This window comes from Corvus moneduloides, chromosome 3 (genome assembly GCF_009650955.1).
Source record: "Corvus moneduloides isolate bCorMon1 chromosome 3, bCorMon1.pri, whole genome shotgun sequence".
Classification (NCBI taxonomy): Eukaryota; Metazoa; Chordata; class Aves; order Passeriformes; family Corvidae; genus Corvus; species Corvus moneduloides.
In genome coordinates, this window is record NC_045478.1 from 63711691 (window position 1) to 63736866 (window position 25176).

Genomic DNA, 25176 nt, shown 5'->3' on the forward strand with positions numbered 1-25176 from the left:
GACTAAGATACTGTTCCATGTGGTGGGCTGGATAACAATTTTTGCACAGATACTCTGTGTCTTCACAGACTGCAGAGAAAGGGAGGATGGTAATGCAGCTAATTTTCAACTTCCAGTAGCCCCAAATGTAACACACTAACACTTTCGTATACTGAAAAACAAAGTTAACCAAAACAGTAGAGACCACTTGAAAATACCTTCTTTACCAAGTTTATTACAGATATTTTTGCATCTGAGCTTCACTTCCTTCTCCTATGATTGTACTGTTGATAAAATAGTTGGTAAACCTCCTTTGAATTTTTTGTTTAAGGGACCTCTGTGATGGAGTGTTAGGGAGTAAGTTAGCAGGTGACACTGGACTGTGATACAAAAGTTGTCTGTAATATAATATAGCTTTATATATGAGGGACAGGGGTTAGGAACAAACCTCTCCATAACGTTTTTTTAAAAATGTAACTCCAGTGATGTTTTGCAGCTCTTCCTCACCAATTTGCAGGTTTTCATGAGCCTTTAGATGAAGTCCTGGCTTTTACCTCGAAGCACAGACACAGACGTGCCCCTAAGAAAACACCAAAGTAATGTTTTCCGGTCTCCAGTGAGGAAGTCTCATCCTTGGGTACTACCTAGCTCGATTAGCCTAGAGGTAGCAGCTGCTCTCGGTGCAGCTTTTCTCTTTATATTCTGTAAGCTGGCTTCAGGCTTTCAGCTCTGCTGTAAGCTGCGGGCAGTGCTCTGACCTCATTTCTGCCAGCGAGCCGTATGCTTGGGAGAGCTTCCTCGGCGGCAGCAGGCAGTCTGGGGCAGGCTGCTGCCCTCTGGGACACAGAGCCCCCCAGCTCCCTGCTTCTGCAGCAGCTGAGTTGAAAGAAATGGCAGGTTTTAAATCCTGCCCCTCTCTCACCTTTTGCTGGGTTTAGCTGCTTCTTTGGGGTACAGAGCTGTTTCTCAGCCCAGCTTCGCATCTCGGGTCTGCTGAAGCAATGCATTCCTCCTGGAGTTTTAGGAAGGACTAGTGTGGCAGGGCAGGATGCTGGATGGCACAAAATCTGTAAGTCATCACATTAACATGGTAGTCTGTCCCAAGTGACTATAAAGAATAGGACATGCAAAACCAGCCAGGCCTCTTTTTTAAAAAACTTTTTTTTGGTTTTTTGTTTGTTCTGTTTTGTTTTAAATATAGCTTTGTCAGAGAAAAGATGGCAGGGAGAGGAAGGAGGGGGTGTAGAAAATGAAAGCGTGGTTGGACTGTCGAGCTTTGTAGGGTTTTTAAGGAAAAGTCCAAAAAGCTCTGTAAACATGGGAAAATGCATGGAAATAAAATGCTCATGTTACCTCTCATTTCCAAGTTATACTTCTCAGATTACTTCCTTGGACTCTCATCTCTTTATTTACACTGGAACTTTAAATCTCTAGAACAAAATCCTACCTTTTTTGCCTGTAAATGAAGAGCTGACAGCTGTTTATCAGGTTGTGCAGCGTGCAACAGTCACATTTTAATACAAACATCAAACTGGCCTATTTTTCTTGTGGCATGTTACAAGTATGAGAGAGGAAAATGAGAAGAAATGTCTTGTTTCTGATTAAATCCACTATTGATATGCTCTGTGATCCATGGAATGCAATAGTGGTGAAAGAGAAAAGCAAGATAAGGGTTTCTGAGAATGATTTCATCTTGGAGCTCTTCCTGCATCACTTGCTTAATGTGGCTCCTGGAGGCCATATAGACAAGACACATGTGAAAATGGACTAGAGTGTTTAGGAGGAGAGACCCTTCTGTCTTGTTAGTTGGCTCAGGTTACCTAATATATGACTAGAAGCTATGTTGTCCAAACAAAAAATCTTCCTGTAAGATGTGGGGAGGTTTTTTTGACCCTGTCTGTGCTTAAAATGTTTTCAGTGTATTCTGCAGGAAAAAGCCTTTGATAGTTAGGTGTCTGACTTGCTAATAACTTCCAGAGAATTCTGATGAACTGACCCTCAACAGTATATTTGCTTACCGAAGTTAAGTATCTTTTGCATCAACTGCTGTGTAAAGTGTATTTCTTTTCTTTCCTCTCAGTCTTATGACTTAACTCAGATGTCATTTCATGATAACTGGGATCTTGAAGGGAGAAAATTATGTTACCATTGTAAATTATTTTTTTTTAGTCAGCTTAACAAAGGACATCTAGGAAATAGTAAGTTTTAGAAAGAAACTGCAGATATCTTGGAAGGGACAGTATTAATAGCATTGGAGAAGATGATGAGGTGTCTTAGTGACAATGACTGGTCAGCACTTGAGGCATGCAAACTGGCAGGTTTTCCAAATGTCTCCACATACATGGTAGGATTTTTCCCTGACAAATTAGTTATGATTTCTGGATTAATTTCTCCTCTTGGAAAAGGAAGGGGCCATTTTGCTTTGGCAATTTTCTGAAGTTGTTGACTCCCTTTAGTACCTGTAAAGAAGTTGAAGACTAAAGTTAACTTGGTGAGGCAGAGTATCATCTTTGTTTCTGAGGGCATGTTCCTGCCCTGGCTTGACTGTGGGCAAATGGTAACGACCTGAAAGAGGATCAGTCACTGCTTGCCAGTCCCAATGAAGCAGCAGTTAGCAAAATAGTGTCAGCTATCTCAGAGGGAGATGCCAGCCTGCTGGTTGCCGTTCTTTGGGACAGCTGCTTTCCTTGTCTCCATTCAGGTTTCCATGGTGGTGGTAGAGGGTTGGCGTGAAATGATTTACGTATTCTGGTTGTGAACAGGGTTTATTCAGTTCATCACGTAAACACAGACTTGCGTGTTTAAGAGGATTACCAGACTGCATTGGTAATCCACCTCCGGTGGTTAGCATGCTCTTCGTTTTGTTGGTGTAATAGGTGCTGGGACCTACAAAGCAATTTTTTTTTCTGCAATCACCTGTTCCTTCTGTGCAGCAAGAGACTTTCTTGCTGGTTTGTGCACAATGCTCTCCAGCTGCAAGATACCAATTTTCTTCAAGGCTTTTACAAGCTTTTGTTTCATTTTTCCTTCTCCACTTCTGATTCCTAAAATTCAAGACACATATATTACATGTATTTCTTCTTGACCCAAGAGCTTCTACAAGAGTCTGTCTACATCCTGTAGGACTTCTGCAGACCATCTGTCCAGGATTCAAGCAAATGTCTCTGCTCTTTTGTCCTTAGTGGATCGTTCCCCACAGGGCTGCTTGTGTGAGACTCAGTGTTGCGTGTGCCCGTGGGCATAACATTTTTTCTGAGTGCAGCCTTCCCTACAATATACCTCTAACAGGTTGGCTGTCCTTTGTTGTCAGTTTTGTGCTGCCAGAGAATATACAGCTTGGGAGGTGACATGTTAGGTATTAGGGTTGGGCTAGAAGTTGGCTGCTTAGGGATATGTCATCATTCTGGTAAGTCATTTTTGCTTTATTGTAACCTGTTAGTGCTGAAGGTGAAAACAGGGGAGATGTGTTGATACAACTTTATCTACACAAAACGAACAGATGCTTGGTTGAGTGGTAACAAGGCATGTCCTTCTAGCATAGCCCCTAACATATCGCTTGGCTTCTTTCTGTTCAGTAATATTCCTTCAGAGATGAGTAAAATAATCTTGTATTGTAGGGCTGTCCACTTCTCTTGGCTGCTCTACTGGGCCCTGACTTCCTTTCTCAAGTGGTCTGAGGCAAAAAAAAAAAAAAAAAATTACATTTGCTTTCAGTTTTGCTGTTGTCACACTGCTATAGAATTTGCTGCTCCCACACTTGAAGTCTTCTTAAGATTAACTCACTGAATCAAGAACATGGGCTAAAATAGTTTTTAATGAGTTTTTTTCAGATTGAATTCTAGCATATTATTTTCAATAAATTATTTTCTTTCTATTTAACCATCATGGTACTTATCTTCCTGGGTGGTCATGTTATCACTCTGAAACTCACTGCAGTAGAAGTGGATGAAGCCTGAATGATATTTCTCACCCAGCCCTCCTTTAAATGTGGTTTTCCCTCAAACATTGATATTTTCACTATGCTTTCATTTTCCATTAAAAATAATTTAAACTATGTAATAATTAGATCTAATCATCTTCAGCAAAACTTAAAACAAATGTGCATTTCATCTACATGGTTTCAATCATTTTCGGCGCTATATTCATTCAGATTTTCAGAGAAGACATCCATGTGGCCAGGCTTGCTTGTGTTAGGCTAGCTAGAGAATGAAAGCATGACACTAATTACCATTGCATAGGAAAAAGGGAAAAAGCTGTCTGGCAGTGGCCTGCTCCAAAGTGGTTGCAGTGTAATTGACTCCTGCAAGTGTGGAGCCAGGCTCATGGCTGGCTCCTGCCAGAGAAGGGAAGTTTCCTTCCTCTCTTGCTCACCCAACCCTTCCCAAGGCCAGCTCTACTCAGTAAAGCATCATAAAGCTGAGGGGGAAGGCGTTGCTTACCTGGCAAGTTTTAAATTGCACCGTCTAACAAAGTGGTCTAATACAGACCACTAATACAAGCTAAGGGATGTGTGTCCAGCTGCAAGAATTGTGGGAAGCAGGAACAAGGAGCCTTTGACTTTATTGCAGGTCGGTACATAGGCTCACTCTGTCACTTTAAACCTCTGTGGTAGAGAAATCCCACACCAGAATTAGAGACTTTGAAAGTCTATATGATGAATACAGTAACAGAGAACAAGAGGGATGAAAATACCCCATTTCCTCCCTTACTGCTTAGACTACACAAATCTTGAGCTCCATATACCACAATTTGCAGAAAAAGCTGAAAGTGTACATAAATAGGAGGTGAATAACTAGTCCAGGCTCTGTGGATGATAAGCAATTAGTTGTTGTTATTATTATTAATTCCCAAATATAGTAACTGTTAATGGATCAATTTCTGAACAGCTTACCCAATACATAGGCTTTAGGCTCTGTCTAGTCCTTTTTTTGTCTACCTATTTTAATCATAAATGTGTTTCAAAAAGTCTAAAAGAGTCTAAATCTCAGCTATTTTGAGTATATGTTTATGACTTGCTGATTATTTGTCCTTGTGCTTTTCTAAAATTTGATGGGGGAAACCCTGACTAGTTATTTTACAACTTTGTTGACAGTTTGTGCTGTAACAGCTATGATACGATTGGGTTTGTGCCAAGTTGGGAAGTTCTGAGTGGAAACTTGTAGCCTTCTGTTTATAAAAGCCTGGATTTGTGTCTTACACACATGCTCATCTATGGTAGGAAGGATTTTCTGTGATTCATAAAAAATCATAAGCTTTGCTTTGAAATCTGATGTCAATAATGGATGAGATACTGGGAGTCAAAAAAAAACCTTGGGAATCCCAGAAGAAGATTGAGCCCCAGTATCAGTGAGGAATTCCTCAGCCATGACTGTAGCACAACACGTGGTAACATTTTCCTCTTCCCTTATGTTCCCTCTGTTCAGTCCCCGATAAATCCATTCCTAGATGCTAGGAAGAAAAATGACCTTTCAAAGCTGCAAGAATTGCCAATTCCATGCATTTCCTCCGTGACAGACAATTTACCCTAATACTTCTGTCCTTACTTCTTATTTATCTCTCAAAATCTGTTGTAGCTATTCTGTAATATGCTGTATGTTAGCAAAATTTCCAAATGCAGAACTGAAGAAAGGCAGTAGGGATTTTCTCTGTTCTGTTTTTCAGTGAAAATGATACTAAGCACTACTTTGGTTATGAAGCCAACCTCTTAGTGAAATATGCTATTATTTAATCATTATGTTTAGGATATAAATGGACTGTTTTTATTTGACAATACATATGCATAAACAGATAAAATTATACACACAGTCCCATGCATATTTCATCTGGGAGATTTCCCATGCCTGCAGCTTACTGAGAGCAAACTGATTCTTTACTTCTCAAGAGCTGCTTTCCAAGTTTCTAGTGATCCAAATATCTACATGGCTTTACAGAGAGTGTAAGAAAGAGTTTGTAATCTCAGTCCCATTTGGAGTGCACAGGTGCCTGCATCATTAACAAACCAAATGTCTATGTGTTTCGAAACCTCATCTAGAACTGAGCAAATTGACTGGATTTTTCTACAGAAAGAAAGGAAAGCTCTATGAAAATGATGCATTTAAAAAGACAAAGGGTGTTGTGGGTTTTTACTGTGCTCTTCAGTGTGTGGAAAGACATTTCATACATAGTGTTCAAATACCCAGGTAAAAGTAAATTCCATTCAACCTGCAGTATTTCTCGTGAGAAAGCATGCTATCTCTTCTCTCTCCTGCTCTGGTCTCCCTGCAAATTTCAGTAGGAAGCAAGGTTAAAATCTTGCAAACATGTGGGAAAACCTATGCTTGGTACTTTGTAAGGAAGGAATGGCTCTTGATTTTTCAAAATATAAAACATGTTTTCCTTCCCAGCAAAATCCTGGAGTGTCTGTTTGGAAAAAGGAACAATTGTGTTTCTACAATGACATCTCCTAAACGTTTATCCTTTTTCACCACTCTTGGTATAACTGTATGGTTTTTGTTGTTGTTGTTTTGACAAGTGGTTTTTATTTGGTATAATTTTTTAAGAATTAGAAAGAACAGCATTGAACGCTGAATTGGAAGTTGAACTCTGGGGTTGCTGGGTTTATTGCGAATGCCTGTGTAGTGACAGCCCCAGCGTGCGTGAGCGTGGTGTGTGTGTGTGCGTGCGCATTTTTAAATAAAGAGGAAAGCAGAGGTTTGCTCATTTGTTTGCCTATTGTGAAGCTGTCCTGCACCTTTCTACTCCTTTGTACTGGGGTGAAGGCTGCTGAATGGAGGCCTTGTGCCATTTGTTGATTTTAAACCTCACTGTTAATCCACAGGAACCTGCTGGTGTGCGCAGCAGGAGAGCTGTGTGACAAGTGGAAATCTGGGCGGGAGGGAGTGCGGGGGGTCACAGGGGATAATAATCATTCAGCCATCAGCCTTTGTCACCCTTAAGCTTAATTGTTACCCTCTGCTGGTAACCACATTGAAGTGCTGGCCTTTTAAGTGTTTCTTGATTTTACTTGGCACAGGCTTAGGGATAGGATCATTTATTGCTGGGTTTATATTGTATCAGGTTTGCTTGGGTTTGTTTAATTAGCCCCATTGAATTTTCTGCATCCCTTAAAATAATTTGTGAGAGTCCAAATGGGTGGAAAGGGCTGAATGGAAGTGGTACAGTTGTTAACAAATTTCCCTCTGTCAGAAGCGGGGCTAAAACTGGAGACAGAAAGCTTTCCTGCTCTGCCAACCAGCTGCCTTCTGGAGTCTGTGCATGAGCCACAGCTGTGGCTGTGGGCACTGGGCTGCCTGAGCAGCCCTGCACAGGCAGCAGCAAGGTGTTGGTGGGGTGGGGCGGAAGGCAGTTGCCCTGTCCCTCTGTGCCTTGCGGCTCCCGCCTGCTTTAGGTATGCCACAAAATCGAAAGCCTGAGGGTGGCTGAAGCAAACTGAACTGGTAGCAAACTGGGGAAGGGGAGAGGAGAGTTAAACCATTTAAAAACGAAGAAAAAGGTGAGATATCTTTTCTAGCAGGAACTGGTTCTTCAACTTTCCCTGCCAGTTATACATGCTGAAGTCAGTATTGAGCTTTCTGTTGTTTTCCCTAAAGAAGTTGGTGTAGAAGCTGCTATAGAAGCTAAAATGACACCTGAATTTAAGGCTTTGCAATGGGCAAGTATCTCTGCGTGTGAAGTGAGCTTGTGCTCAGGGGGTGGGGGATGGGCTGCAGGACAGGAGGTTGTTTCATTGCTCCCCTCACCCGGGCATGGTGGGTGTTGTGTTGGGCCATTAACTACAGCTGCTTGGGCTTGTGTAGGGAGGAAAATCCCCAGGTTACTGGTACAAGCTTTGGATCTACTCTTGATCAAATACATGTGCCCTCTAACCCTTCAGACAGAACGTGCCTCCAGCAGATGCAGCGACTGTGCCGTGTGCTATGACCTGATGGCCAGGGTTTGAAATTTGCGCCAGTAGTACTGATGGTGAATCTAGGGTTGTTACAGGAGTGTGATTACACAGTGTGATTGCAGTCCTCTTTTCAAATCCAGTCTTCCACCTGGCTCAGTACTTTATCAAAACGCTTGAGAATACATCTTAGAGTAGGATGAATGTTTGTGCTTACTCCTTACTCTTTTACAGTAAAATGGGGTTGTTTATTTAAGAGGTTTGGTTTTGTGTGTTTTCCCATGTTCCAGTGGTATGATTCTCTGCTGGTTGTTGGCATGCATCTCAGCTCCCAGGTTTTCTTTACAGACATCGCTTGTCATAGTAGTACCTGTGTGGGCTTGATACTTGTATAAGAAAGGTTTAACTAGCAAAAACTTCTGATCAAAAAAACCATCAGCACTCAGCTGTTGTATTTTCACCTTTCTGTGATGCAGATTTAATTAAAATTACTGAGTCAGGTTAATAATTCTTTTACAACTGTTGTTGCAGGACATGTCTCAGGAAGGCTATGGAACCAGATCTCAACCCCCTATGGCCCCAGGAAAGCCTAACCATGAAGACTTGAATCTAATCCAGCAAGAAAGACCATCGAGCTTACCAGTAAGAAAATAATGTTTGTTTCAGTATTTTAAAATGAAAGCGCTTTACATACGACTTTATTGCATCTGGGATGAGCAGATGAGAAATAGTGAAAGAACAAACATTAAACAAGGTTGATGAAAAATTGTTTTTAAAAATAGGGGAACAGATAGCTTGTATATGAGTGGACTTTGCTTAGGCTTGTTCTGGTTCAGAACAGCACTATTTATGCACATGCATGGTCTGTGCTTCTGCACACGTGTATTTGCATACAGGAAAGTGATAGATTTTTTTTAACTTTAGGAATTTCATACTTGCACAAACCAGTCTCGTGAGGAGGAGGCTTTTTTCTGTGTCGTTTTTCAAATGTTTTCAGTAGATTCTGGTTTAGAATACTGTCACCAGGAGTCGTGTGTTCCGAACCCTGATCATCAGTAATGAGTTTGACATGTTAATTCTGCTGCTATGTATTAGTACACAAGCGTAGAAGCAGGAATGACAGCAGTACTTGGGCTAGATTGATTTTTTGGTTAGGATATTATTTTGGACTAGTATTTATCAGCTTTTCTGAGCTCTGTGCATTCTGCTGTGGGGGAAAAAGCACAAATTAATATACTTTGTGAAGACATTGCAGCTGCTTGCATTTTTGAAGGTCTTGTAATGGACAAAGTACTTAGCCTTGTCTCTGTGTGCCCCTTGTGGTTTGGAGATTTTCTTGTTTGTTGGTATAAACCAGCATGAATTTAAACCAACTAGAATATGTTCAGTTTAAATGATGGAAACTTCATAAACTATGTGACCTCTGGCTTGGAATAATGTATCAGAAACATGTAGGATATTTCCTGCAGTTCACTGGGTATGTATTCATTTGCAGTCGGCAGAGGGATCTCTCTGAAAGTTTACTGTATCAAGATATTGCATGTATTTGTGAAATCTGGTGGTGTGTTGTATATATTACCTCTGGCACATGGCACAATTGTAAATCCCTAAAAATAGGGCAATAAACATCTTCACAGAATTTTAAAATTATGTCTTTGGCACCTAGGAGAGTATATGTGCTACAAATTCTTTACATGACATTTGAGACATGCAAGTCTCAGGAGAAGCTATGGAAACTGGTATGAGAAAAGATATCCATTTGCTTTGAACCTAGTATTAATTTGACAGTTTTTCAGGAACCCTTTTTTAAACAGACTAATTTGTCTGAACAGTTCTCAAAAATGGATGCTGGCAGTTACCTTAAAAATAGTAGCCCCTGTGGACATTTAACTGTTTTGGCAACAACTACCTAGTTTAAAAAGCAGAGATACTACAAAAGACTTTTTATCTCCCAGTTTTTCGTGAACACTGTTTATTAGGGTTGAGAGAAGTAAAGTTATTTATCAGCTAATGTTCTGCTAATTTGCCTATGTTTTTTCTTAAACAATTGTCCTACTTTTAATCCATGCTCTGTCCTATCTCCAGCATCATGATCTTTAAGCAGAGTATTGGGTATTATCTGTGTCCCTGAGTGTTTGGTATATTTAGTAGCTCATAATTATTCTAGGTATGAGCAAGCTGGTCGTATTAACAGTGAATGTTAACCATTTTGGCCACAGAGCTTAAACTCTAAGTTGGTCCCAAATGCTGTTACTGAGACACCTAATTACTGAAAAGCTTTGATGCATAACCTGAGAGCACTTCATATACTCAAAAACACTGCTGTTTTCATATAGAGGATACTGTAATTCTGTTTTTTGGTGTTGGCGTGAGAGGTTTTTTTGTTTTGTTTCTCAAATTGAAAAACAACTGCAATTCTTTGTATGTAGCAACAAGGGGTTTTTTGATGATGCATACATTAAAAGCTTTAATATGTCTATTTAGGGTAATGGTTTAACATGGTGGTTTTTCCCTGAAGCAGGAGAGTTCTGTATTCTGTTTTAGACTGCTTATGAAAACCCTTGATCACTGTTTCTTGCTCAGTATTCCTAGTTCGCTTCATTTTGGTATACTAAATATGGCTTCTTAAGCTTGTTTTCAGGGTAATGTGGTTCTTCAGGGTAGTAGTCAGTAAGTTGTCTCTGTACAGTGAAGCTTGAAATTATAGCAGTGGTGTTAGGCTTTTAATAAAATTTAGTTATGTCTTGTTTCATGGTATTCTGGTATTTATACAATTTGCCCGTTATCTTTTTATTTCTTAAGGGCATTGTGTAAAATCACAGCAGCTATACAGCAAGCTTATACAAGTGTCGAAAAACAACAAAAGAGATGTAATACTAAATGGTGAATGGTTTTCTCTGATGTGGCTTTGAGAAAAGAATTTCCCTTTGATGGATTTGAAGAGGAGCTGGCCACTTTCTGCAGCACTGAATGCTGGCTTGTGTCACCCTTTGGGGGAGTTTTTTCAGCAGGTTTGTGTCACAGTAAGCGCAGCTAAACAGCTCAATAGTTGTTCCGTTTCCTTCACACATTGTATATAAAAGTCCTGGCATGAATGTTCCCATAAAGTTCAAAGCAGACAAATTTGTAATGTGGGTTGGTAACAAATGGCTACAAACAAAATATGGCTTTATTAGCTACTTCTAATGGCCTGTCAGATTCTATACAATGCTTGCTTTCCTTCTCCTAACTGCTCTGATATCTGGAGGGTTTGACCTGTGGGTCTCTGACCATGTGGAGTCACTGAGAGCCCAACTGAAAAGTTGTACAGAATAGTGCTCCAAGCACTTTTGTTGGGGTCACAATTAGAAGGAAATCTCAAGCCTTTGAGAAAACATGGGAGTTAGGTACTCTGTGAAGGAAAGGAAGTCATAAACAGAAACTGTTCCTTATTAGAGTGGAGGAATAAAGGGGGAGAGGCCTGAATGAAATTGTCTGGAGAACAGCTACTACAGAACATATTTATCAAGACTTAAGGGATAATAGCAAAATACACATTTTTGCTATTGTGAGAAAGCTGGAGCAGACTTACAGGAAAAGGCTTCCACAGGATCTGCAGATTCGTTGTTGCAGTAAAGGAGCTTGTGTCAGCAGTAGGCTCTGTGTGTGTGTGTATGAAGACTAATCCTTTATTTTGTCTTTAGTAAGTGCATTTGTAAATGTTCATGTTGGACTGTGTTGATAGAATGAGGAGCAGAAAACATTAATTAAATGATTTTTAGTTGCCATGAGTATTAAAGTAATTTCAGATAGGTGCTGCTGGTTTTGCTGTTACTTTGTTTTAATAACGCCCTTTTTTGCCCAGTGTCAGGTGTGCTTGTTTGAGCTATGAGGCCAAAGGGCCCACGGTTGCCAAGCTTTTGAAAGACAGGTTTCTGCTAAGGCTTTGTTGTTGCAACCTACAGGTAAAGCTCTGTGGCATCTTGAGCTGTTGTAAGCCAGGGCAGCTGCAGTCCTGCTGTGTGCCCCACTGCATGTTGTCTGTGCCATCCCGTCTCCTCCACTGTTGCTCCTGGGACTGGCCAGTGGATTTGACCTGGGGAACTGAACTGGATAAAAAATAATCTCTCTCTCTTTCTGGGTTAGTTTGTGACTGAATCACTGGGTAACTGCGTGGGCATCAGTGGCACCTAGGAAGAGGAGATAGGAATCAGTAGCTGTGATGGGAAAGGGGACAGACAGTGGGGACCACAGCAGCTTTGATTTTAGCCACATCCTAATGGACCATATGATCTTGCTGGAAGGGTTTAAGATGCTGTCATCCTGTCAGCTGAGACATGGGGGCACAGCAGATTACAGTGTTCACAGTCAGGCCCTGCAGCAGTCACAGAACCACAGACAGACAGAAGACAGTTCACTTCTTTTTGTAAGGTGAGTTTTCTGCCGGTTGCCATCCCTACACTGTTTAATGCAAGCCCATGAGTGCAAGTGCAGAGGCATGAGCATGCGTGGGTGGAGGCTGTGGACAAGGTGGGGTTGTGTTGGTCCTCACCTCCATCTGTGTAAACTGTAGGGAAATTGTGGCTTTAGTGTTATAACTTAGGTTTATCTTGTGCTTTCTGGAGGTCATGCAGTGATGAAAAGGGAAGATTGTATCTGGGATTGAGGGGATCACTATTCTGCTAGGTTGTTCAGAATTCAGAGTTTATGGATTCATTCTGTGACATCAGTTACTCACTGGGTCTTTTCACTGAGGCAGAGCAATTCCTATGCAAAACAAAATAGTAGCCAGCAGTGGAGGTAGAATGCCACTTGTATCTTGCACAGTGCTGTGACCTGACAAGGCTGGTTGTGATTCTACACGTCTGCAGTTGTATGATCTTCAGAGCTCAAAATAATACATACTGTTGCTTGAACAGATAAACTTTTTTAAGATGTCAGTTGTCTTGTTTCATTATGCTTGGTACTGAGGAAAACAGCACATCAGCAATCCCTTCCTGATTTTATTAACTGCTTCACAGTTCTGTTCTACCTCATTTTAATGAGCCTCTGAAAGATGTTTAGCATGCTGGACAGTTTTTCCTCTGGTTGACACACCTTTTTTGTTGTAGAAGGCAGCTACTAAATTAGATTTCAGGGGACCTCTGTTGGGAATTAGTAGTGAACTAAATCCAAAACTAGACATACTTGGCTCATTGAACAGCATCATTTCAGATAGATCTCAATAGGTGTAGGCTCTGAGGAAAATACATGGGATGGTTTGGGAATCCACATTCTCTGTCCCACTTCTAGAATATGAAGTAGCTTGGAAAGTCATCTCAAGCAACAGCACATCCTGAACAAATGCCTTTAATGGCTGAAGTCTTAATAGACCAGGAAAACACTTCCCAGCATTACTTGAGCATCTGTGATTAAGAGCTGGAGGTAACTCTTCTTTTCTCAGAGATTAAACTACTGGGACAAGGCACTCTGGTGACATTTATATACAGCTTAGTCCAGTAAGCCCTAATCATGATCAGGGTTGTGGGCACTACCATAATGTAAATATTAATTACCACTGTAGCCCTTCTTGTAAGAACAAACCAGTATTAAAGGAAACATAGAGCAGTGACCCTCTTTTTTTGTAGTCTTTGTTGAACTCTTTGCAGGTAAGCAAATTACAAAGTTTGATCTAACTGCTATTTTAAAAATACAGAGTATTGGTTATGATTTGAGAAAGAAGATGAAACAAATTCTAGAAATGGATTCTTTCTAATTCTTGAGAGGCAAATGCTGTTGTCAGCTGATAGATGTCCGTAGTACATGATAGCAAAATCTGTCCTGAATTTGTTCATGTCTCTGCCTGAAAATATCTGTTTGGGAGTATGGCAAACCGTGAACAAGAAAGAAATGTGAGTATGTAATACTTGTGAATTAAATTCTCCACTGTTTGTATATCACGTAGGATAAAACTGGTGTGCCTCTTTCCCACTTTTCCTTTTTCTTTTATGCAACATTGTAAAATAACTGAATGATCTTGTTTTCCTTTGTTTGGGTCAAGAAATTTTCAAGCTGAAAATTGTTACTCTGTGAAAGAAGATTATTGACTCAACAAGCCTTCAATTTTCAGTGAATAACACTCCCACCCTCTAGCTTCAGGAACATGTGGTGCATGCATTCTATTTTAAAGTACAGACTGTAATTTAAAACTGAGGCAGTTTGATGCCCCACTGAACTTTGTTTAAGCCTGGAATAAAAGGAAAAAAGCTTCAAGTTGCAAAGAAGTGACTAAGCTATCTCAAAGGTTTTTCTTAGCCATTACATGCAGAGTTGGAAGAAGTTGCTATTTTTTCCAAGTTATTTTAATTCTGGATCAAGTGCAGTTGCTAGGTTGGGTTTGTTTTTTTTTTTCTCCTTAACATTCTTTGTAATAAACCTGTAGCTAGAACCAGTTTCATACAACACGTGTATAGAGATATCAAGTATACGTATTTCTGTGTGTTTCTGAGGTGCAAAACATGCTCTGTAGTTGCTGCAGGTGCACATCCAGATTCTGTATGTGACCTCCCATCTGTGTCAGTCAGAATAGTGGGTCAAAACCAGTGTGAGCCACTGCAGCACCACTGACATTGGTGATGTTATCAGGGGAGGGAACTTTGTGTGCCCACATCCTAGCCCACATTTTACATTTAACTTCAGTTAAACCAGGACTTCATGTAGGGTGGTCAAAGTAATTCATTGTCTTAGAGTCGACTTGTACATTAAGTCCCATTTTGGGGGAAAAGTACAATTAAAGTTGTGCAGAGTAGCCCTGGGAATGTGTTGTCCATGTAGGGTTAATCTGAAACACTGAAAGCAAAATTACAGATGCTCGAATTAGGTATTCTTACTACTATTATTTGTAGTCTGAAGAGAAGGACCTGTTATTAATTTGTGTTTTGTACTTCACAGAATTACTTGGTTTTGCTTGACAGACTGATCATATTTATTTAAAAGAACAGTTTTAGGTTGTTATTGAAGTATAAAAAGTAATTTCACTAAGTATTGTAAAAAATACTTGGCTATTCATCACCTTCTCAGCATTCAAAATACTTTACATTTACAATGTTTACAACACCCCTGTAATAACAAAATGGCTAATTTATGATCCAAGAAAATTTACAAATGCAAAAATAAATACTTAGTCTGACCTCTTGAAATTTATATGGGAAAGCTGCTAAGGGATTATAGATCCCAGTAGTGGTTAAGGTTGCAAAAACTTGTAGTTAAATAGGCCAATGTTGTTCTAAGTGGAATAGTAAAGTATCAGTAGCTTTTTTCCTGCACTGTTTTTTGAAGCCATCAGGAGTTGCATTATATACCTCCAAATACTAGAACAGTATTGGTGTTGATTCAGAAATTAAAGAAATTAGATTTAATTTGGGTGCTCGAAGTATTTTATTTTTTATTTGCTTACCACCCCCTGCCTCATATTGATCCTTTCCAAAGAGGCTGCTGCCCTCCTAGCTAGGGTGACTGAACTGCGCTTGCGGTAGCCCCTGAACTACCAAATCTTGCAGCTTGAAATGAGAGGCAAGCTAAAAGCTCCCAAGGTTACTTTAATATGCAAGGCCATAAACTGTAGTAGCACAGGTGCCTCTGCATGCATGGCTCAGATGTACCTGCTGCAGGGGCAGTAACTGCACTAGCTGTCCTTTTAATCTGCCTGAATTTCCAAGTCAGTGCCTTAGATTCTGCATTTGGGAATCTGTCTCTAAAGTGGTAGGGATTTCTTTAATTTGTAGATCAATTTTTATTGTTTGAACATTTTACATAATGTGTGTACACACATGTATAGTGTATAAAAACACACACGTCGTACCTGCTTGGTTGTTTGTAAATTTTGAGTTCATAGCATACTATCAATTCCAAAGCTTAATGTAGTCACTGGTGCATGTCTTTGTTCATGCCTGTGTGAACATTGGGATTACAACGCGGAAAGTAAGACAAAGGAGTATTACTCACTTGAATACCATTTCAGGAAGTACCTGAGACACTGTAAATGTTTTTTCTTTATTTTTACCACAAGTCTTCCTGTAAGATTGGATTTTTTTTTTCAAATAACTCCTTTTCTTGTCTAACCGTTGTGAAGTATGACCTCAGCTTCATAACCTTGGCTAAACACGGTAACTCACTCTGACCAGCAACATCTGAAGCCTAGCAGTAGATGCATTTTCTTTTTCTTCCTCCTTCCATTCCTGTTTGCTGGGAACATGTTGGTTTCTGGTGCTATTGTTCCTGCTTTCATGTTTAAAAAAAAAAACGTTACTAGTCTTTGATGTGACACTGACTCCTAAGTGGTCCTGGACAGCTGCTGTTTCTGTGTGAGCAGATGTTTGTGCAGTCACGGTCAATAGTGTTAAGATTAGGCCAGGTTTCACAGTACTTTGTCTGATTGTTTATGGTATGTCCATAATTGCTGGGGATTCTAGGTGCCATCACAGTGCAAATGGGAAGTGTTTGTAATGTACTCTTTGTTTCATAGTACTGTGTTGGAATCACGATAAATTCAATCCTGTACTGTGAGACCATTCACATGTTTCAGTAGTGTTCTTTTGTTGTTGGTTGTTTGTTGGGGTTTTTTTGAGGTTTGAAACAGGTTTTTAAATGTTCTTTAAATGTGTTTTCTTTAAACCTAATATCTTGTACTACTTAAGCCTCTGAAACCTTCCTTTCTTTGCTGGAGCCATACATCTCAGATTCACTATGAATCTTCTCTTGAAGACAGTGATATGTGGTGACTTCTTATACAATCTGTGCTATATTGTGCTATATGTGAGAAATGCTTCTGAAGTGTGTTTCATGTAGATAAGTTTCCATTATCAATTTACCTTTAAAAACATAAATACACACAGACACACACAAGCAGAAGGGGCGTCTGCATTTGTCTTTGGAAGGCATTTACATTTTAACCCGCTGCGTCAGTTTTCTTTTAAGGCCATGCAGATTATTCTGTGCCATTGTTTCCCACTCAATTCCAAACACAGTTCTGCTTCTACAGGACTTTGTAAAGATGGTCCTGTTTGAAACAGCAGTGTAATTTTGGAGGATGAAGCATCATAGAGTGTTGAAATTAAGATAGAAAAGCTGATAATGCCAGGAAAAGGCTACTTTCAGTTCCCAGTCTTTAGGCTTTTGATCTCTTTCCTTCCATGCATACAGTTGCAGATGACCCTTTTAATCATCTTAACCTTGTTGTGAGACTTACTGTGTTAAATAAGAATTAGGACCTGAATTTTGAGGCACATTTGAATAATTGCATTAGGATAGGGAAATATGCCATCCTGGATCATTTGTTTTACATTATAGTTAAACTGCATGAATTTGTATAGATGTGTAGTGTTGGGTTTGGTGTTTTTGTTCTGGTTTTTTCTCTTGAAGGCAGAGATTCACTGAATAGTTTATCTTCCACCTTCTGACTGAAGTTATCATTTTGGGAAGTAATGTAAAGATAAGCATACATGAGCGTCTTTGTTTATGTTTGCATGTAGTAATACATTATGCATCAGTAAGCTTTAGTGAGGTTTGCTGAATACACAGTAGTGGACTTAGTGTAGAGGACAAAGCTTGTTTCATACTATAGAATAAGGTGTAGATTCACATGTACATTTACAGTATCATAGCTAGTAAAATTTCCCAATGCATTTTGCACAAAAAGTAATGAAAGAGATCTAAAATATTACTATTTTTGTTTCTTAAACTGCAAATTATACAATAGCTAGTTCTTGCTTTTGAAAAGTATGGAAATAAAGAAACTGGAAGTGGTCTGAGATTTTTAAACTCAATTGTTACAATCAAAATAAGATTTAAGTAGGTAGATAAAATGGTGTATGGATTAAGTACAGACATTGACTCTAGTGAACTTATCCAATACTGCGTGGGATAAAACTTAATACGAACAGTTATCTTTTGGGTTTAGATTTGAAACTGAAGGCCTTAGCAGTTTTTCATATGATACTCCACTGGAGAGTGGAGATGGAAGAAAAACTCCAGATTATCTCTTTCATTTATTTTAACTTAGAGTTCATGTCAAGATTTTAATCATATGGCTTAATGAGAGCTTCGTAGAAACCTATTTTTTTCCATCTTGTTTTTTATTGTATTGTTATTATCATGCCTACATGAAAGTAGGAAAAAAGTAAAATTCAGTTCAATTTTCAGCACAACTCTTCAGAATTTACTGAAACAAGGCTGGAAAATCTTAAAATCAGTGGGTTTTGTTGTTGTTGTTTGGCAGGGGCTGGCTTTTTTTTTTTAATAAGTAACATCTCATAGCTTCATTTGGATTCTGTCATAATCCATTTTCTCTCAGTCTTCATTACTTTCCTTTGTTTTGCTTGTACCTTTAAAGAAGACTTAGGAAGACTGCATATACACATCAATGTTTTCAAATGACTGCTGAGTCTTCCTGCATGGCTTGTTAGACATTTTGCCCCACTGGAAATCACAGTAACAGCATTTTTGTTCCTATTCTGACTTATGATGAAATACAGGGATTTGTTTGGCTGTGGAAGCCTTGGCCTGCTTCTGGCCAGAAAGTCATTTTAGCGCTGAGACCACAGCTTGGTGTGAGAGGGGCCGTTTGGGCTACCTACAGAGTTGCCTTCCTCCTTTGCAAAGAACCAGAGGTCACATATCAAATCCTGTGAAATGCTGAGAAATGCACCCATGTGTGTACTTGCATATACTTAAAAACACTTTAGCTCTTTAATTTTTGCTGGTTAAAACCAGTGATTTCTAGTGCTTGCTTTTTAATGCCTATATTCAGAGTAATATAGGTCAGACTGAAGTCAGTCCTGTAAATTCTTTACCTTATTTTTGCCAGGAAAACAAACTTTCCCTCCTGTGTGAATTTTGATCACTTGACCTCCATTTCCATTGAGATGTGGTCAGAGGGCAGTAGTCAGCTAGCCACGCCAACTAAGGACTATCTTCACTTACAGCATGCAGTGAAACTCCAGAATTTAAAAGTATTTAAAGGACTTACAGTCTGACACATTTTTTCTCTGCCACCCATATCCATTAAAGATGAAATTTGGAAACAAAGTATGTGATCAGCTATGATGCAAAGGGTTTTTTAAAAAAATGTTTATTTAAAACAAGATTGAAACAAAAAAACTCCCAACCTCCTCCTTTATTCTTTCTTTTTAAAATTACTACTTTTGCCCCTCAATCTTAAACATTCTGTATACCCATCTATGTATATTTGAATTTCTCGCACACTCTGTTTCTGTGTGCTTATTTTGAATAACGCAGGCTCAGGTTTGTCAAAAGCTGAATTTTTTATCCCGCAGAACTGAGAGATTCATGATTAAACACATGCAGATCAGGCAGCTTATGCTTCTCCAAGTTCAGTCTGGGGTTATTGGTCCAGGGTCACACACAGGATCCAGCTCAAGCTTGTAAGCAATACATACCTCCAAGCCTTACCAGAGTGGCAAAACCTAACCGCAAGTGCTGCCCACGCTGTGCCTTGGACTGGGAGAACATGGATCAGGGACAGGGTGTGGTGGCATGTTCTGCTGCTCACCCAGTCAGCTCACGGGCTGACATGTTATCCTAGACTGAAGTGTGTGCAGGAGTGGTGTGGTGTGTTTGCTGGCTAACCAGGGTGCTTTGTGCTGCTGTATTTGGGGTTTAATATCAGAAGTGTCTCTGGACAATTCTGGGCTCTCTCAGCTGGGAAGGGTACAAAACCTCACCGTACTTTTGTACTGAGAGGGAAGCAAGGTGTTCCTATTTCTGCAGAACAGGGTTAGGTTTCCTTTAGAGTAGGTAATAACCAAGTTATGCATGTGATACCATTTTGATTATACACATCTCTCTGTATGTGTTAACATAAAAAAATATACTTCAAAGTTTTGGGTTGTTCAAGGATGTGGCTTTTCTCCATCTCTTCTGTCTCCTCTTCAAGGGGTTTGCAAGGTTACCCAACTTCAGTAAACCAAAAGGGAGTACATTACTTTTATCTTGGTTTCAGCACATGGCTGTGATGCAGTGGGGAACATGGCATCTCAGAGAAGAACTGCATTTCCTCCTGGAGACTCGGTACAGCAGATTTTAAAAAGTGCATTCGAGCTTGGATCCGTGGCTTCCCAGGCAGCACAGTGAACTATTGCTAGGCTACAAGGCCAGCTTTACACATTGATTTCCAAGTGGACATTTTTGTCACGTTTAATAACAGCACATTGATGAGACAACAGTGTGTAAGCTGAGTTAATGTCTGTTATTTCTACACTACCATTACTCTTTATTGCCATTATCCACACAGTGGCAAAACTTAAAAGTGAGCGTTCTCCTTCCCGCTGAGGGTTTTTTCCTCAGAACTGATGATCTCACAAGTATCCCCACTCTTTTCACGCAAGATGAAAGAGTGAAAACGACTTTTGTTGTTCTGGTGGTTGGAATGACACCATAAACCCGAAAGCGTGTCGGTGTAGCAGGCTCGGGTTGTCTCTCCTGCGGCCGGGCGGCGTTCAGGCCGCCTCGGCACCGTCCAGGGCATTTGTGTAATGGCTGGTGAGGTGGCAGGGAGCTCTCCCCGCTCCCTCTGGCTGCTGCGCGTCTGAAATTACAGCTTTGTCTTTGAAGCCGGGCGCTCTGTTAGCGTCGCCATGGCGACGGGCGGGTAATGGCCTCCGCCGAGCCCAGCCTGGTGTTCAGCGCCGAGCGCGGCCCTGCGAAGGCCCCGCTCGCCGGAGCGCTCACTGAGCTGTCCCCTCTTAGAAAATGTTTAAAAACTGCGCTTTTACATGGCCGTAGCAGATTAATAGTCATGGTTTATTTCGTTTTAACTGCGGGGATAAAAGCATTATTCCATTAAATGGGTAGCTTTTCCCCCCCCCCCTTTGGTTTATGCATTATTAACACAAGCTTTCCTGTTTTGCTTGTAACGTTTTATAGGCCCTTTCAAACATGTAGTCAGATTTGCTCTGCTGCTCTTTTATTTTTCAGGACTTAACCCTTTCTCTCCTTGATCTTGTCTTCAAAAACTTGGAGCCAAGCCTCCAGCAGACTTGGTTGCTCCCATTTAATGTGTTAAAAACGAGAAAAAAGCTTCCTTTTTATTATTATTTTAAATTTTTTTTTCAACAATTCTGCTTTTTTTGAAGTGCTCTAAAAAGCAATGCAATTGGTCTGTTCTTTTAATTTAATTGAAACAGATGCTAAAGTCAGCACACATGAGCCTTGATATTATTGTGGAGGGTTTCAGTTGAGGAAATACTTTGGGATTGCCTTTTCATTTGTGTGCCCATCTTCTCTTCTGCCTGTAGTGTCTGCACCCCATACTCTTTACATGTAGTATTTTTGTTGGCAGCCTTCAGAAAGAGATGCACCTCATGGTTGAAGGACTGAGGAACAAAAAATCCAGAACTGTGGTGGCCGGTGAACATGCATTGCAAGGGACAGAGAGTTTTCAGTAAGACAACTCCCTAGTACCACAAGAACCACTTTATGTTAGGGTGACCAGAAAGGCTTCTCCCAGCATGCTTGTTCTGTTCTGTTAATCTATCCCAGTTTGGATTCCCCGGTTGGCTGTTGGACTCTACCCCTCGTCACTCCCCCAGAGCTTCCCCATTGGCCCCCGTTCCCTAATCCTGCCTTTTCCCCGCCCCCAGGTAAAACTGTGGGTTTTGGGATCATGTTGGTATTTGCCTCTGCAACCTTCGACAGTGTAGAAGCAATGAATGCTCCTGCCGGAATGCACAGAAATGCCCTTCTTGACTCTTTGCTACCGACTATAATACTGAACCCACCCGTGCTTCTGTGGGTGCTCGTGGGACGCCACAGAGCAGGGCAGAGACAGTATTACAGTACAGTCCTGGGGACACAGTATTTACGTCTACCACCTTTCTTGTTAATATGGAGCTGGTGAAATACATCTAGACAAGTAGAAGTATTGCTATAAACACAAGCTGCAGGCTTTGTTTCACTTTTCTAGTGCTCTAAAATACAGCTTTCATTTAGTCTCTAGTAGGAGGCATATATCCAAGTGCAGTCAAATGCTGTGGATACGGGGATTCAGTCATCCCTGCCGACACAAACGGTCTCCTTGTTAAAAACTTGGAGGTTAACAAGCAAACCTGGAATTCATATTTTCTCGCAACCCCCTCCCTCAGTTTTTTTTAACTGTGAATTTGTTGTTATGGGGTGCTTACTGGCACCTCACTTTGTCCATCTGTATCTATCACAGATCCTTCTGTCCTAAAATCTTCCAAGGGCATCTCAGGAAAAGGCAAATATTCCTCATTTTTTGTCCTTGTTTACCGATGCCATGTGGCAATGGTGATGTAAATGGTACCGTTTGTGGGATGGGCTTGCAGCTTCTGGACAGTGGACCGCAATGCTGAGATTTATTTCACCTATCCAGCTGACTGCACACTGTGCTCGGGTGTCCAAGCAGGGAAGCTGTGTGTGTGGGGCTCCTGCTCTCCCCACCATGTCCATCTTCAGCATCCATGTGACTACCATAGACACCTTGGTGCATCTAAAACTCAAGGGACATGTATTTGCTACCTTGGGCAGGCCCTGGGATATATGGAAGATGGACAGGCCTCCCAGCTCCCTGGCCCCCTGAGATCTGCACGAGGCCTGTAGCTGCTCTGGGCCAACAGCAGCTGTGGGCTGTGTTGCAGGCCAGTCTGGAGTTGGTGTGTTGGAGTGTGGATGAATGTGGCAATAACATACATTTTTAAAAGTTTTTTCTTTTATGTGTTTTTTAAATTCTGTTTAAATATTAAACAAAAGGCAATGGTGGATAAATCTGCTCTAGGTGTGGATATAGTATTGTACAACTGTATATATTAAATAGGCTGGACTAGAGGCTTACTCTCATCTCCAGGCTTTATGGGTATGAATTTCATCCTTTGAGTTGCATTCCCCTTAAATCTGCAAATTCTGGGAAAATTAGACAAAACAGTTTATATTCCATGAATAAGAAATTACTAATTGCTTATAAAACAGGCGTATCTTTATCTACACAGGGCTTTTTAAAGTTGCTGCTTAATCTTTTTTTCTTTTTTAATCACTAAATAAACATGTCTCAGCAGTTGCTGGATGTGAAACTAAAACCTGGATGTGGACAAAAAGCAAACACACTACACTAATTTTCATTAGCATATCCTATCTCCTAGAACATTTATTTTTTCATCTCTTTGTAAATTGATTTTTCACGTGCTTGTGACTGATATTTGAACTGTGTGTTTGTAGTAACTGACTTATGTAAAAGCCAGGTCCTGGATCTCCCAACATGAATATATTATAGAGGTGACCTCGTGGGGTCATAGTTAAGGTTGCACTGAGTTTTCACTTAAAACGAGGTTTAAATCCCTTAATTAAACATTAAAACTCACATGAATTCTCGAACATGGACTGTTTCAATAAAGAGGATAAACTTTAATTATTTAGGTACTCAATGTTCTTCTTAGTGCTGTATTTGCAGAATTCAGAACAACTTAAAATTATTCCTTCTGCAGGTTTTTCCAGAGTTCCTGGTGTTTTCAGTTTCTCGGTTCTTTTTAAAATCTTTTGTGTAGGCCTTTTGTTGCTGTAGTTGTCATATCTCTGTTGACTTCATTAAACTAGGACAATTTTCATAAAATAATTTAACTAAAACCAGTTCAGCTTTAACTATAATAATGCGTGATACAGAAGAGCACACAGAAGATCAGAAAGCTCTGTATGTTTTATCATTTTTTTGCCATGGGAGTCAAAGAGTATATTGGTTTCTTGTAGCTGATACCAGTCTTCGATTTGGAATTAGAAGAAAAGACTAGAGAGCCTTTTAAAAAGAAAACCAACCACATGGAAGAAAAATCCAAACTCAAACACCAGTAGCATTTCTTCCATACAAGTGGTTGTTTCCAAGTCAGTCAGTGAACAACAGCTACAGTAGTCCCAAATGAATGTAAGTCTCACTCTACGCTTCCACTTCTCCTTATTCTTCGAGGACTCAGTTCAGACTTTTCTGAAGTGGGTTTCTTCACTGATTTCAGTGAGCTTGGATTAGGCTGAGTAACTCTTAATGTCTGTTCTACCCAATTGCCACCCTGTTGCTCTGTATCAGTGTCTGTTTTGAGCCCCTTGGGCTGCAAACTTGTATACAGCAGCGTGTAGCAACCAGAAAATACAGCTCTCCTTGGTAACATTTGTAGCCTTCTGCTGAGCTATAATAGCATCCTTCAGCACAGGTGGAAGCCTTGCTGAAAACAATATATTTGCAAACCATACATAAATGAAGAAAAATTCATTTAGAAACCAGTGTTACATAGCTTAGTAGTATCTTTATTCAGAGCCCTAAGCCATCAGCCATTCCTCTGACTAGCTGGAAATAGAGACAAACTGGAGAAAAAAAAACCCCAACTTCTCATTAGCTTATGTTTAAGTCTTTTTTAGGTCAGGATCTCTGCTTTTCCATTGTTTTCATCTGACTGCCACTGTGGTCTCATGTGCCTATTAGTTTAGGTCTGCTGTCCATTGAAACACCACGGCTGGTACTTCTGAAATGATATTTGAAAAAAATTCTTGTCCTTGTTACTAGCAGCAGCTAGGACCTACAAAAATATGTACTGCTTATATGAGAAAGCACTGTTTCAGAGTATGCTAGTTCTTGAATTTTACAAAGCACAAGCACTCTAGCCTGAGATTGCATAACAAATCCATAAAAATTCAATATTACTTGTTAATTTGAAGAGTTGCTTATTGCTTTAAATATTGGATAAAATTCACAGGAAGTTCTTACTGTCACTGGTGTAAGAGCAGGTTCTCAAGCTCTTCCAGAGTAAGGATTGATATGATGGAAGTGAAAGAGTTTGTTGCACTTGCACACTGCAAAATTCTTGTAGAAAAGCATGTGAATAAAAGCTACTGGGCCCAAAATGTTCCTTTGTTGGTGATGTTCCTGCATTTCATTGACTCTACTGTGTGTATACTTGAGCAGCCTGAAACAAAATGTAGTGGGGAGGAATACATGATCACAGCTAGTGGTGAAGTAATGTAGAGTCTCATTTGTATGGGTTGGAATCTTCAGCAATAGTACCATATCAATGGCATTTTTATATTTTTGGGGCGTTATTAGCCTGTGCAAATTCTCATCATTCTTTTTGCTGAGGGAAGGGGAATGTTAAAAACCCTAGATCCAAGCATAGTATATACACTGAGACAGCAAGGGGTTAAAGAGATGTAATTATGCATTCTTCAGTAAGTGTTCTGCAGTCAGCAATACAGCTAGCTGTGCAGGAAGTGGAAAAAAAAAATGACAGAGGGAGAATATGGAGAGACGGTCAGATCCAAGGATTCTCTCAGGGTTTTCTTGT

The 25176-nt window shown here is 40.2% G+C and overlaps 1 protein-coding gene across 11 annotated transcripts in view; it reads left to right on the plus strand.

Moving 5' to 3' along the window:
* ARID1B (AT-rich interaction domain 1B) overlaps nt 1-25176 on the plus strand; it is a 329572-nt gene that overhangs the window by 91917 nt on the left and 212479 nt on the right. For all 11 annotated transcript variants that reach the window (XM_032101926.1, XM_032101923.1, XM_032101928.1 and 8 more), the window contains exon 5: nt 8396-8506. In XM_032101926.1, the coding sequence (XP_031957817.1) occupies nt 8396-8506 (111 nt within the window). The remainder of the gene's footprint in view (nt 1-8395; nt 8507-25176) is intronic.